Source organism: Mesoplodon mirus (assembly GCF_964341445.2).
Source record: "Mesoplodon mirus genome assembly, chromosome: 4".
Taxonomy (NCBI): Eukaryota; Metazoa; Chordata; class Mammalia; order Artiodactyla; family Ziphiidae; genus Mesoplodon; species Mesoplodon mirus.
In genome coordinates this window covers 57,366,040-57,381,020 of record NC_138979.1, presented here as the reverse complement: position 1 = coordinate 57,381,020, position 14,981 = coordinate 57,366,040, and the positions used below count along the sequence as shown (strand labels likewise).

At 38.9% G+C, this 14,981-nt stretch overlaps 1 protein-coding gene across 2 annotated transcripts in view; it reads left to right on the top strand.

Moving 5' to 3' along the window:
• The window catches only part of AAGAB (alpha and gamma adaptin binding protein), an 82,983-nt gene that overhangs the window by 33,964 nt on the left and 34,038 nt on the right, over positions 1-14,981 (top strand). For both annotated transcript variants that reach the window (XM_082619129.1, XM_082619128.1), the window contains exon 5: positions 6,806-6,889. In XM_082619129.1, the coding sequence (XP_082475255.1) occupies positions 6,806-6,889 (84 nt within the window). The remainder of the gene's footprint in view (positions 1-6,805; positions 6,890-14,981) is intronic.

The following is a 14,981-nucleotide window of genomic DNA, read 5'->3' as shown; positions in this document are numbered from 1 at the left end:
GCACCACCAGGGAAACTCTGCCATATTTTAGATTCCACGTGTAAATGATATCATGTAGTATTTGTCTTTCTCTTTCTGATTTACTTCATTTAGTATGATAATCTCTAGTTGCATCCATGTTGCTGCAAATGGCATTATTTCATTCTTTTTTATGTCTGAGTGGTATTCCATTGTATATATGTACCACATCCTCTTTATCCATTCATCTGTTGATGGACATGTAGGTTGTTTCCATGTTTTGGCTATTGTGAACAGTGCTGCTGTGAACATAGGGGTGCATGTATCTTTTTGAATTATAGTTTTGTCCAGGTATATTCCCAGGAGTGGGATTGCTGGATCATATAGTAATTCTATTTTTAGTTTTCTGAAGGACCTGCATACTGTTTTCCATAGTAGCTGTACCAACTTACATTCCCACTAGCAGTGTAGGAGGGTTCCCTTTTCTCCACATCCTCTCCAGCATTTGTTATTTGTAGACTTTTTAACGATGGCCATTCTGACTGGTGTGAGGTGATACCTCATTGTAGTTTTGATTTGCATTTCTCTAATAATTGGTGATGTTGAGCATCTTTTCATGTGCCTACTCGCCATCTGTATGTCTTCTTTGGAGAAATGTCTGTTTAGGTCTTCTGCTCATTTTCGATTGGGTTGTTTGTTTTTTTGTTGTTGAGTTGTATGAACTGTTTATATATTTTGGAGATTAAGCCCTTGTCTCTTGCATCATTTGCAAATATTTTCTCCCATTCCGTAGGTTGTCTTTTCATTTTTTTTATGGTTTCCTTTGCTGTGCAAAAGCTTGTAAGTTTGATTAATTTTGTTTTTATTTCTATTGCCTTGGGAGACTGACTTAAGAAAACATTGGTACAATTTATGTCAGAGAATGTTTTGCCTATGTTCTCTTCTAGGAGTTTTATGGTGTCATGTCTTATATTTAAGTCTTTAAGCCATTTTGAGTTTATTTTTGTGTATGGTGTGAGGGTGTGTTCTAGCTTCATTGATTTGCAGGCAGCTGTCCAACTTTCCCAGTACTACTTGCTGAAGCAAATGTCTTTTCTCCATTGTATATTCTTGCCTTCTTTGTCGAAGATTAATTGACCATAGTTGTGTGGGTTTATTTCTGTGCTCTCTACTCGGTTTCATTGATCTGTATGCCTGTTTTTGTACCAATACCACACTGTTTTGATTACTGTAGCTTTTTAGTATTTTCTGAAGTCTGGGAGAATTATGCCTCCTGCTTTGTTGTTTTTCCTCAGGATTGCTCTAGCAATTCTGGGTATTTTATGGTTCCATAATAAGATTTTGGATTATTTGTTCTAGTTCTGTGGAAAATGTAATGGGTAATTTGATAGGGATCGCATTAAATCTGTAAATTGCTTTGGGTAGTATTGCCATGTTAACAATATTAATTTATCCAAGAGCATGGGATATCTTTCCATCGCTTTGAATCCTCTTTTATTTCCTTTATTAATGTTTTATAGTTCTCAGCATATAAGTCTTTCACCTCCTTGATAAGGTTTATTCCTAGGTATTCCATTTTTTTTGGGGGGGGGTGCAATTTTAAAAGGAATTTTTTTCCATTCCCTTTCTGATATTTCATTGTTAGTGTGAAGGAATGCAACTGATTTCTGAATGTTAATCTTGTATCCTGCTACTTTGCTGAATTCATTTATTATATCTAGTAGTTTTTGTGTGGCGTTCTTAGGGCTTGCTATATATAGTATGTCATCTGCATATAGTGACAATTTTACCTCTTCCCTTCCAATTTGGATACACTTTCTTTTTCGTATCTGATTGCTGTGGCTAGGACTTCCAATATTATGTTGAATAGAAGTGGTGAGACTGGGCATCCTTGTTCCAGATTTTAGAGAGAAGGATTTCAGCTTTTCATCATTGAGTATATTGGCTGTGGGTTTGTCATGAGTAACTTTTATTGTGTTGAGATATGTTCCCTTTATACCCACTTTGGTAAGTTTTTATCATTAATGGATGTTGATTTTGTCAGGTGGTTTTTCTGCATCTATTGAGATGATCATGTGGTTTTTGTCTTTTGTTGATGTGGTGTATCACATTGATTGATTTGCATATGTTGAACCATCCTTATGAATTTAGGATGAATCCCACTTGGTCATGGTGTATGATCTTTTGTATATTTTGTTGGATTCAGTTTGCTAATACTTTGTTGAGAATTTTTGCTTCTATATTCCTTAAAGATACTAGCCTGTAATTTTCTTTTTTGGTGGTATCTTTGTCTGGTTTTGGTATCAGGGTGATAGTGGCTTCATAGAATGTCTTCGGGAGTGTTCCCTCCTCTTCAGTCTTTTGGAAGAGTTTGAGGATTGGTAAAAGTTCTTTGTATGTTTGGTAGAATTCACTTGTGAAGCCATCTGGTCCTGGATTTTTGTTTGTAGGGAGTTTTTTTTTTTCTTTTAATTACAGATTCAATTTCACTTCTAATGATAGGTCGTTTCAAATTATCTGTCATATTCTTTTTTTTTTTTTTTTTTTTTGCGGTACGTGGGCCTCTCACTGTTGTGGCCTCTCCCGTTGCGGAGCACAGGCTCCGGACGCGCAGACTCAGCGGCCATGGATCACGGGCCTAACCGCTCCGCGGCATGTGGGATCTTCCCAGACCAGGGCTCGAACCCGTGTCCCCTGCATCGGCAGGCGGACTCTCAACCACTGCGCCACCAGGGAAGCCCCTGTCATATTCTTGATTAAATTTTGATGGGCTGTATGTTTCTAGAAACTTGTTCGTTTCTTCTAGGTTGTTGAATTTGTTGGCATATAATTGTTCATAGTATTCTCTTATGGTTGTTTTGTATTTTTGTGGTCTTGGTTGATATTTCTCCTTTTTCATTTCTTATTTTGTTTATTTGGGTTCTCTCTCTTTTCTTTGTGGTGAGTCTGGCTACTCACCACAAAGAAAAGTTTGTCAGTTTTGTTTACGCTTTCAAAGAACCAGCTCTTCATTTTATTGATTTTTTTTTCTATTTTGGGTTCTCTCCATTTTCTTTGTGGTGAATCTGGCTCTATTGTTTTGTACCCTAGTATGTCATCAGTCCTAGAGAATATTACATGTGCACTTGAAAAGAATGTGTATTCTGGGTTTTTTGAATCCTGAAAATATCAGTTAAGTCTAACTGTTCTATTGTATAATTTAGGATATCTGTTGCCTTATTGATTTTCTGTCTAGAAGATCTGTCCATTGATGTGAGTGGGGTGTTAAATCGCCTACTATTATTGTATTCCCATCAATTTTTCCTTTTATGTCTGTTAGTATTTGTTTTATGTATTTGGGTTTTCCTATATTAGGTACATATATGTTGATGAGTGTAAAATCCTCTCCTTTTATTGATCCTTTTGTCATTATATAGTGTCTTTCTTTATCTTTCTTTATGGCCTTTGTTTTAAAGTCAATTTTGTTTGACGTGAGTATTGCGACCCTCACTTTCTTGTCATTTCCGTTTGCATGATATGTCTTTTTTCCATACCCTCACTTTCAATCTGTGTCCTTTGCCCTAAAGTGGGTGCCTTGTAGGCAGCATATCGTACTTGTTTTTTTATCCAGTCTGCCACTCTGTCTTTTGATTGGAGCATTTAGTCCATTGACATTCAAGGTAATTATTGATAAATATGTATTTATTGCCATTTTAAACCTTGTTTTCCAGTTGATGCTGTGTTTCTTCTTTGTCCCTTTCTTTTTTGTTTTTCATTTTATGGTTTGATGATTTTCTTTTATGTTTGTGTTCTCTTCTTTTTGGTTTTTGTGAATCTATTGTAGGGTTTTTTTGTTTGTTTGTTTTTGGTTTTTTTGCGGTACGCGGGCCTCTCACTGTTGTGGCCTCTCCCGTTGCGGAGCACAGGCTCCGGACGTGCAGGCTCAGCGGCCATGGCTCTTGGGCCTAGCCGCTCCACGGCATGTGGGATCTTCCCAGACCGGGGCACGAATCCATGTCCCCTGCATCAGCAGGCAGACTCTCAACCACTGCGCCACCAGGGAAGCCCTATTGTATGTTTTTGATTTGTGGTTACCCTGTTTTCAAATGTTAACTCCTTACTGTATCTGCTTGCTTTAGACTGACAGTCTTATAGGCTTAAATGCATTCTAAAAAAAAAGAATCTACATTTTCTTACTCTCCTCTCCCACATTTTATGATTTTGATGTCCTCTTTTATATCTTTATGTTTATCCTTTTGCTCTTCCTTGCATTTATCATCTCTTTCACAAATTGATAAAAAAAATTTTTTTTCTATCTGTGTACTGGCTTATTTAAGTGATTTACTTTCCAATTGTGATTTCCTCTTTCCTATATCTTCTTGCTTCTTTTCAAATTAGAGGAAACCTCTGAATATTTCTTTTAGGTTAGGTTTAGTATTGCTGTATTCTTTTAGTTTTTGCTTCTCTGAGAAATTCTTTATCTCTCCTATTCTAAATGATAATTTTGCTGGGTAGAGCATTGTAGATTGCAGATTTTTCCCTTTCAAGATTTTGAATATGTTTTTCGCCTCCCTTCTGGCCTGTGGTGCTTCTGTACAGAAATCAGCTGATAGCCTTATGGGGATTCCCTTGCAATTAACTCTTTGTTTTGCTGCCTTTAGAATCCTATCTTTATGTTTAACTTTTGCCATTTCGATTGTAATATGTCTTGGTGTAGGTCTGTTTGGGTTCATTTTGTTTGTGACCTTCTGTGCTTTCTGTATCTGGATAACTGTTTCCTTTTTTAGGTTTGGGAAATTTTCAGGCATAATTTCTTCAAATACCTTTTCAATCTCCTTTTCTCTTTCTTCTCCTTCTGGAATCCCTGTTATGCATAGAGTGACACGCTTTATATTATCCCATGGGTCTTTTTATATTGTTATCATTTGGCTTTCTGTCTGCTGTTCTGATTGGGTGATTTTCATTATTTTATCTTCCAGATCACTTATTCGTTCTTCTGTATTATTCATTCTGCTAGTCACTGCCTTTAGCTCAGCTTTAATCTCGGGAAATGAATTTTCTAATTTTTCTTGGCTCCTCCTTATAGTTTCTAGTTTCTTTTTACAGTAATCTGCATTTCTTTCTGTAGCCTTTCTTAATTCCTTTGGTGTTTTCATTACCTCCTTTTTGAACTCTGTGTCTGTTACACTGAAGAGGTCTGTTTCATTGTTTGGTTTTTAGGGGGATTCTCTTGGTCTTTTAACTGGGAGTGGTTTCTCTGCTTCTTCATTTTATCTATATTTTTCTTACTCTGTGAGTTTAGGAAAAACAGTTATCTACTGTGATCTTGGAAGACTATTTATATGCAGGAGCATCCCTGTGTAGCTTGTGTGGGTGTAATGTTTTTGGTGCAAGGGCTGCTTTTCATATGGATGCCTTCTGCATCTTTCTTCAGCATGTGCTGGCTGTTATCCCCTTGATAGGGGCTGTGCAGATGCTGCAGCTCTTGTGCACTCCCTATCAAAGGGATAACAGCCTGCAATGGCAGCGGTGGCTGGTGCCCACTCCCAGGGCCCACGACGGTGGTTCATGTGTGCTTCTGGATTGGGGGCAGCAGCTGGCGCCTGCTCCTGGATCTCTCAGTGCCTGTGGCAGCTCATGCCTGCCCTCAGAGCTCGTGTAGGCTGTGTCCTGTCACGTGATACCATGCACATGGGGAAGGAGGCTCCTAAAGTGGTCCTCCCCTCTCCTTGCATGCCCCCCAACAGTGGCACCTTACCTCTATGGCGGGCCCAGGCTTCTTCCATGTACACCCTTGGTTGTGGCCATACCACACTCCAGCTCCTTCAGGCTATCTCCATGCAGCCAACCCCAGTCCTCTCCCTGGGTCTGACCTCCAAAGCTCCAGCACCCAGCCCCTGCCTGCACTGACGGATGCACGTCTCAGGCTGGGGAGTGCAGGGCAGCCATACTGACTGTCTGTGTAGGTCTCCCTCCATTTTGCCTTCTGCAGCTAGTTGCTGCACTTTCCTCCAAGGCTCCGAAGCTCCCCCTCTATCCTGGCTGATCTCCCTGCCAGTGAGGGGACTTGCTAGGGTGTGGGAACCTTTCCTCTTTCATAGCTCCCTCCCAGGGGTGCACGTCCTGTTCTGATTCCTTTCTCTCTCTCTCTCTGTCTCTCTCTTTTTCTTTTTCTTTTGTCCTACGTGGTAGCATGGAGATTTTCTTGCCCTTTCAGAAGTCTGAGGTCTTCTGCCAGTGTTCAGTAGATGTTCTGTGAGAATCGTTCCACCTGTAGATATATTTTTGATGTATTTGTTGAAGGAGGTGAGCTCCACGTCTTACTCCTCCGCCATCTTGATCACTCTCCAGTTTCTAGAATATTCTTAACAGGAGCTCTAAGCTTTGTATTTCCTTAATTTTTTCCCTTTTTTACTTAAGTTACAATGTGAAGTAACAACTAAATGAGCAAGATAATTAACCCAGAGTTGTTTAAAAATGTGGCTTGTGGGCTATATATACATATACGGTCATCCCTCTGTATCCAAGGGTTCTGCTTCCATGGATTCAACCAACAGCAGACTGAAAATATTTGGAAGAAAAATTCCAGAAAATTCCAAAAAATTTACATAGTATTTGGTATTTTAAGTATTTAAGAGATGATTTAAAGTATACGGGAGGAAAAAAAAATGGGACGATGTGGGTAGACTATATACGAATACTATGCCATTTTATATAAGGGACTTGAGCATCTGCAGATTTTGGTATCCACAGTGGGGAGGGGGGTCCTGGAGCTATTCCTTCATGAATATTTAGGGATGAGTGTGTATATATATATGTGTATGTATAAGTGCATGCATAAATATATATATTTTTCCTCCCTGATTAGATGACTTCCCAGAATCTACAGGAGTAAAGCGAATTGTTCAAGCCTTGAATGCCAATGTCTGGTCCAATGTAGTGATGAAGAATGGTAAGTAACTTGGGACTGAAAGTCCTGAGGAGCTTTTTCCTCCTGTTCCTTGTAAGTTTTAAATTATTTGGTTATATATGGAAGCATTAGGATTATATGAAATCTGTGGATTTGTTCAATTTTAAGTCCCCAGTTGAAGAGAGAGCCAAAAGAAACATTTCTAAGAATTTAAGATATATGTTTAATAGTTAACAAGAATTTAGAACTTGCCTATAATATGCCTGGCATTGTCTTTGGCTTTGAGAAATACCCCCAAAATTGTAAAACATGAATCCTAGCCTTAAGGAGCTCATAGTCTAGCTGAGGAATCAAAGTGTACACTTTTAAAATGCTGCGTAACTGTGCAAGGCAGTCTTTGATGAGCACAGAATGACTGATGCAAGTAGCAAAGGTAGAGAGGCCAGAGATGTGGCCTTTACTGTGGGCTTGAGTACAGAGAGAGAGAGTTTCAAGGCAAAAGCAGGTCTTGGCAGTCGTCTTCACAGGATGGTCTAGATTTGGGTTGGTGAAGTGGGAGAGTGGCAAACAGTAGAGGAAGCATGGCATCAAGAATAATGGTTGTATGTTCTAGTCACTAGGAGTCTCTCACCTAGCAGTTGGAGATAGCTTAGGAGAGAGAGGCCTGTATTCGAGGCAGGAGAATCTGGGCTTTTTCTTATAGGAAGCAGTGAGTCATTAGAGATTTCTTTTCTTTTGAATTTTCTTTAGTTTTTATATAGCAGGTTCTTACTAGTTATCTATTTTATACATATTAGTGTATATAGGTCAATCCCAATTTCCCAATTCATACCCCCTCCCTGCTTTCCCCCTTGGTGTCCATCCGTACATGTGTTCTCTACGTCTATGTCTCCATTTCTGCCTTGTAAACCGGTTCATCTGTACCATTTTTCTAGATTCCACATATATGTGTTAATATACGATATTTGTTTTTCTCTTTCTGACTTACTTCACTCTGTATGAAAGTCTCTAGGTCCATCCACGTCTCTACAAATGACCCGATTTCGTTCCTTTTTATGGCTGAGTAATATTCCATTGTATAGTATGTACCACAACTTCTTTATCCATTCTTCTGTCGATGGGCGTTTAGGTTGCTTTCATGACCTGGTTACTGTAAATAGTGCTGCAGTTAACATTGGGGTGCATGTGTCTTTTTGAATTATGGTTTTCTCAGGGTATATGCCCAGTAGTGGGATTGCTGGGTCATATGGTAATTCTATTTTTAGTTTTTTAAGGAACCTCCATACTGATTTCCATAGTGGCTCTATCACTTTACATTGCCACCAACAGTGCAAGAGGGTTCCCTTTTCTCCACACCCTCTCCAGCATTTGTTGTTTGTAGATTTTCTGATGATGCCCATTCTAACAGGTGATACCTCATTGTAGTTTTGATTTGCATTTCTCTAATAATTAGTGATGTTGAGCAGCTTTTCATGTGCCTCTTGGCCATCTGTTTGTCTTCTTTGGAGAAATGTCTATTTAGGTCTTCTGCCCATTTTTGGATTGGATTGTTTGTTTCTTTAATATTGAGCTGCATGAGCTGTTTATATATTTGGGAAATTAATCCTTTGTCAGTTGCTTCATTTGCACATATTTTCTCCCATCCTGAGGGTTGTCTTTTCATCTTGTTTATACTTTCCTTTGCTGTGCAAAAGCTTTTAAGTTTCATTAGGTCCCATTTGTTTATTTCTGTTTTTATTTCCATTACTCTAGGAGGTGGATCAAAAAAGATCTTGCTTTTATTTATGTCAAATAAATACATCATTTATGTGATTTATGTCAAAGGGTGTTCTTCCTGTCATCCTCTAAGAGTTTTATAGCGTCTGGTCTTACATTTAGGTCTTTAATCCATTTTGAGTTTATTTCTGTGTATGGTGTTAGGGAGTGTTCTAATTTCATTCTTTTACATGTAGCTGTCCAGTTTTCCCAGCACCACTTATTGAACAGGCTGTCTTTTCTGCATTGTATATCCTTGCCTCCTTTGTCATAGATTAGTTGACCATAGGTGCGAGAGTTTATCTCTGGGCTTTCTATCCTGTTCCATTGATCTATATTTCTGTTTTTGTGTTGGTACCATATTATCTTATTTACTGTAACTTCAGAGTATAGTCTGAAGTCAGAGAGTCTGATTCCTCCAGCTCCATTTTTTTCTCTCAAGATTGCTTTGGCTATTCGGGGTCTTTTGTGTCTCCATACAAATTTTAAGATTTTTTGTTCGAGTTCTGTAAAAAATGCCATTGATAGTTTGATAGGGATTGCATTGAGTCTGTAGATTGCGTTGGGTACTATAGTTATTTTCACAATAATGATTCTTCCAATCCAAGAACATGGTATATCTCTCCGTCTGTTGGTGTCATCTTTGATTTCTTTCATCATTGTCTTACAGTTTTCTGAGTACGGGTCGTTTACCTCCTTAGGTTTATTCCTAGGTATTTTATTCTTTTTGTTGCAGTGGTGAATAGGATTGTTTCCTTAATTTCTCTTTCTGATCTTTCATTGTTAGTGTATAGGAATGTAAGAGATTTCTGTATTAATTTTGTATCCTGCAACTTTACCAGATTCATTGATTAGCTCTAGTAGTTTTCTGGTGGCATCTTTAGGATTTTCTATGTATAGTATCATGTCATCTGCAAACAGTGACAGTTTTACTTCTACTTTTCCAATTTGTATTCCTTTTATTTCTTTTCTTCTCTGATTGCTGTCACTACGACTTCCAAACTATGTTGAATAATAGTGGTGACAGTGGACATCCTTGTCTTGTTCCTGATCTTAGAGGAAATGCTTTCAGTTTTTCACCATTGAGAATGATGTTTGCTGTGGGTTTGTCATATATGACTTATATTATGTGGAGGTAGGTTCCCTCTGTACCCACTTTCTGGAGAGTTTTTATCATAAATGGGTGTTGAATTTTGTCAAAAGCTTTTTCTGCATCTATTGAGATGATCATATGGTTTTTATTCTTCAATTTGTTAATATGGTGTATCACATGGATTGATTTGCGTATATTGAAGAATCCTTGCATCCCTGGGATAAATCCCACTTGATCATGGTGTATGATCCTTTTAATGTATTGTTAGATTCTGTTTGCTAGTATTTCGTTGAGGATTTTTGCATCTATATTCATCAGTGATATTCATCTGTAATTTTCTTTTTTTGTAGTATCTTTGTCTGGTTTTGGTATCAGGGTGATGGTGGCCTCATAGAATGAGTTTGGGAGTGTTCCTTCCTCTGCAGTTTTTTGGAAATGTTTGAGAAGGATGGGTGTTAGCTTTTCTCTAAATGTTTGATAGAATTCACCTGTGAGGCTGTCTGGTCCTGGACTTTTGTGTGTTGGAGGATTTTTAATCACAGTTTCAATTTTATTACTTGTGATTGGTCTGTTCATATTTTCTATTTGTTCCTGGTTCAGTCTTGAAAGGTTATACCTTTCTAAGAATTTGTCCATTTCTTCCAGGTTGTCCATTTTATTGGCGTAGAGTTGCTTGTAGTGTCTCTTAGGATCCTTTGATTTTCTGCGGTGCCCGTGGTAACTTTTCCTTTTTCATTTCCAATTTTATTGATTTGAGTCCTTTCCCTCTTTCTTGATGAGTCTGGCTGAGGTTTATAAATTTTGTTTATCTTCTCAAAGAACCAGCTTTTAGGTTATATTGGTCTTTGCTATTGTTTTCTTTGTTTCTATTTCATTTATTTCTGCTTTGATCTTTATGATTTCTTTCCTTCTAGTAACTTTGGGTTTTGTTTGTTCTTCTTTCTTTAGTTCCTTTAGGTGTAAGGTTAGATTGTTTATTTGAGATTTTTCTTGTTTCTTGAGGTAGGATTGTATGGCTATAAACTTCCCTCTTTGATCTGCTGTTGCTGCATCCCATAGGTTTTGGATCATCCTGTTTTCATTGTCATTTGTCTCTAGGTATTTTTTGATTTTCTCTTTGATTTCTTCAGTGATCTCTTGGTTATTTAGTAGTGTATTGTTTAGCCTCCATGTGTTTGTGTTTCTTGTTTTTTTTCCCTGTAATTTATCTCTAATCTCATAGTGTTGTGGTTGAAAAAGATATGATTTCACCTTTCTTAAATTTACCAAGGCTTGATTTGTGACCCAGGATGTGATCTGTCCTGGAGAATATTCCATGTGCACTTGAGAAGAAAGTATAATATGCTGTTTTCAGATGGAATATCCTATAAATATCAATTAAATCTATCTGGTCTATTGTGTCATTTAAAGCTTATGTTGCCTTATTAATTTTCTGTCTGGATGATCTGTCCATTGGTGTACGTGAGGTGTTAAAGTCCCCCACTATTATTGTGTTACTGTCGATTTCCTCTCATAGCTGTTAGCATTTGCCTTATGTATTGAGGTGCTCCTGTGTTAGGTGCATACATATTTATAATTGTTATATCTTCTTGGATTGATCCCTTGATCAATATGTAGCGTCCTTCCTTGTTTCTTGTTACATTCTTTATTTTAAAGTCTGTTTTGTCTGATATGAGTATTGGTACTCCAGCTTTCTTTTCATTTCCGTTTGCGTGGAATATCTTTTTCCATCCCCTCACTTTCAATCTGTATGTGTCCCTAGGTCTGAAGCAGGTCTCTTGTAGACAGTATATATATGGGTCTTGTTTTTGTATCCATTCAGCAAGCCTGTGTGTTTTGGTTGGAGCATTTAATCCTTCCACATTAAAGGTAATTATCAATATGTATGTTCCTGTTACCAATTTCTTAATTGTTTTGGGTTTGTTTTTGTAGGTCCTTTTCTTCTCTTGTGTTTCTCACTTAGAGAAGTTCCTTTAGCTTTTGTTGTAGAGCTGGTTTAGTGGTGCTGAATTCTCTTAGCTTTGGCTTGAGTGTAAACCTTTTTGATTTCTCTGTCGAATCTGAATGAGATCCTTGCTGGGTAATCGTGGTTATAGGTTCTTCCCTTTCATCACTTTAAATATATTGTGCCACTCCCTTGTGGCTTGCAGAGTTTCTGCTGAGAAATCAGCTGTTAACCTTAATGGGAGTTCCCTTGTATGTTATTTGTCATTTTTCCCTTTTTGCTTTGAATAATTTTTCTTTGTCTTTAATTTTTGTCAGTTTGATTACTGTCTGTCTCAGCATGTTTCTCCTTCGATATATCCCTCCTGGGACTCTCTGCGCTTCCTGGACATGGGTGACTATTTCCTTTCCCATGTTAGGTAAATTTTCAACTATAATCTCTTCACATATTTTCTCAGCTCCTTTCTCTTTCTCTTCTCCTTCTGGGACCCCTATAATGTGAATGTTGGTACGTTTAATGTTGTCCCAGAGGTCTCTTAGGCTGTCTTCATTTCTTTTCATTATATTTTCTTTATTCTGTTCTGTGGCAGTGAATTCCACCATTCTGTCTTCCAAGTCACTTGTCTGTTCTTCTGCTTCAGTTGTTCTGCTACTGATTCTTTCTAGTGTATTTTTCATTTCAGTTAGTGTATTGTTCATCTCTGTTTGTTTATTCTTTAATTCTTCTAGGTGTTTGTTCTTTAATTCTTCTAGGTCTTTGTTAAACATTTCTTGCATCTTCTCAATCTTTGCCTCCATTCTTTTTCTGAGGTCCTGGATCATCTTCTCTATCATTATTTTGAATTCTTTTTCTGGTAGGTTGCCTATCTCCACTTCATTTAGTTGTTTTTCTGGGGTTTTATGTTGTTCCTTCATCTGGTACATAGTCCTCTGCCTTTTCATTTTGTCTGTCTTTCTGTGAATGTGGTTTTCATTCCACAAGCTGCAGGATTATAGTTCTTCTTGCTTCTGCTGTCTACCCTCTGGTGGATGAGGCTATCTAAGAGGCTTGTGCAACCTTCCTGATGGGAGGGACTGGTGGTGGGTAGAGCTGGGTGTTGCTCTGGTGGGCAGAGCTCAGTAAAACTTTAATCTGCTTGTCTGCTGATGGGTGGGGCTGAGTTCACTCCCTGTTGGTTGTTTGGCCTGAGACGACCCAGCACTGGAGCTGCAGGCTCTTCTGTGGGGCTAATGGCAGACTTCGGGAGGGCTCACACCAAGGAGTACTTCTCAGAACTTCTGCTGCCAGTGTCCTTGTCCCTGCAGTGAGCCACAGCTGACCCCTGCCTCTGCAGGAGATCCTCCAGTGCTAGCAGGTAGGTCTGGTTCAGTCTCCTGTGGGGTCACTGCTCCTTCCCCCTGGGTTCTGATGAACACACTACTTTGTGTGTGCCCTTCAAGAGTGGAGTCTCTGTTTCCCCCAGTCTTGTCGAAGTCCTGCAGTCAAATCCTGCTATCCTTCAAAGTTTGATTTTCTGGGAATCCCTCCTCCCATTGCTGGACCCTCAGGTTGGGAAGCCTGACATGAGGCTCAGAACCTTCACTCCAGTGGGTGGACTTCTGTGGTTTAATTGTTCTCCAGTTTGTGAGTCACCCACACAGCAGTTATGGGGTTTGATTTGTGATGGCTCCCCTCCTACCGCCTCGTTGCAGCTCTCCTACTGTTGTCTCATTGTGGCTTCTCCTTTGTCTTTGGATGTGGGGTATCTTTTTTGGTGAGTTCCAGTGTCTTCCTTTCAATGATTGTTCAGCAGTTAGTTGTGATTACGGTGTTCTTGCAAGAGGGAGTGAGCGCACATCTTCTACACTGCCATCTTGAACCAATCTGAGATTTCTTAACAAGAGAGTGATGCAAAGAAGTTGGCATTTTTGAAAGGTTATTGTCGTGGTGGGTTTGGCAGTTGAAGCAGGTGCAGGTAGAGCCTGAAGTCAGGACACCAGGCAACAGTGACTACAGCTCAAAACTGGGGCCTGGGCTAATGTGGTGGCAGTAGCCATGGGGTGAGAAGCTGGATCTGAAGTGCAGTCTGAAGGGGGTCAGTTTAGTTGGTGCACATTAGCCTCTTATTGTCTGTATTAGTTTCTTCAAGGCTGCAGTAACAAAGTACAACCAACTGGAGGCTTAGAACAGCAGGTATTTATTGTCTCACAGTACTAGATGCCAGAGGTCCAAACTCAAGGTGTCAGCAGGGCTGTGCTCCCTGTGAAGGTGTTAGGGAAGTATCTGTCCCAGGTCTCTCTTCTAGTTTCTGGTAGTTCTTTGGTTTATAGTAGCATAACTCCAGTCTTCACATGGCATTCTCCCTGTGTGCCTGTCTCTGTTCATGTCTTCTTTATGTAAGGGTAATAGTCATAATGAATTAAGGGCCTACCCTACCCCAACATGACTTCATCTTAACTAATTATATCTGCATATAAGGTAACATTCTGAAGTATGAGAGGTCAGAACTTCAACATATGAATTTGTGGGGGCAGGACGTAATTCAATCCATAACATATTTCTTCAGGAATTGCTGCCTGTGTAGTGTTTTTCTCTTTTGTAGCACTTGGCTGCCTCAACAAGTATGTTACGCTAGGTGAAGCACTGCAGAAAGCAATGAGAAAAATCATGTTTAAGTGAGCTTACCCCATCTTCCTTGAGATAAAGGGCCAAGTGGAAGATCGGTTTTATAGAAGTAGAATATTTCATCTCAATTTTCCATTGATGCTTGAGTGTAAAGTGAGATGGGGCCCTTAAGCTTGCCTGAGATCTGATCTAACCCAAATCATCATTGGAGAATTTCCTTCTGGCTTAGAAAGGTATTACTTCCTCCCCTTTCCCTCTGTCTTTCCTCCTTCTCACTTTATTCTTTCTAGGGGGAACCTAATATATCTCTTATGGTGAATTGCAAGGATATTAGATTTTATTCTGTTGCAGTAGCAGTCAGGTTAAGGCCATGATGGGTCTAGAAAAAATAGATTTTAGCCTATGTTGTCATCTCCCTGTTACCAAAAGAAACTCCGTTTGAGGCTTGGTTCTTCCCATTCATTCATTCATTCAGCAAATCACTGTTGAGAATTTGTCATGATGAGGCATTGCTGTAGACTGTCTTCACTATAAAAATACATTTAAGGTATGGTACATAAACTGGATCAATTTGGAATAAAATTATATTCAGTGGTGCTTATTATATTTATGAGAAATATTTTCAGGAGAGCTTACTTGGCTTCAATCACTTTTTGAAAAATCTGTCGCCCAAGTTTATACATTAAAGTACTGTCTTGTAATTGACATTTATAGCTATAAATTTAGAAGCTGGACTG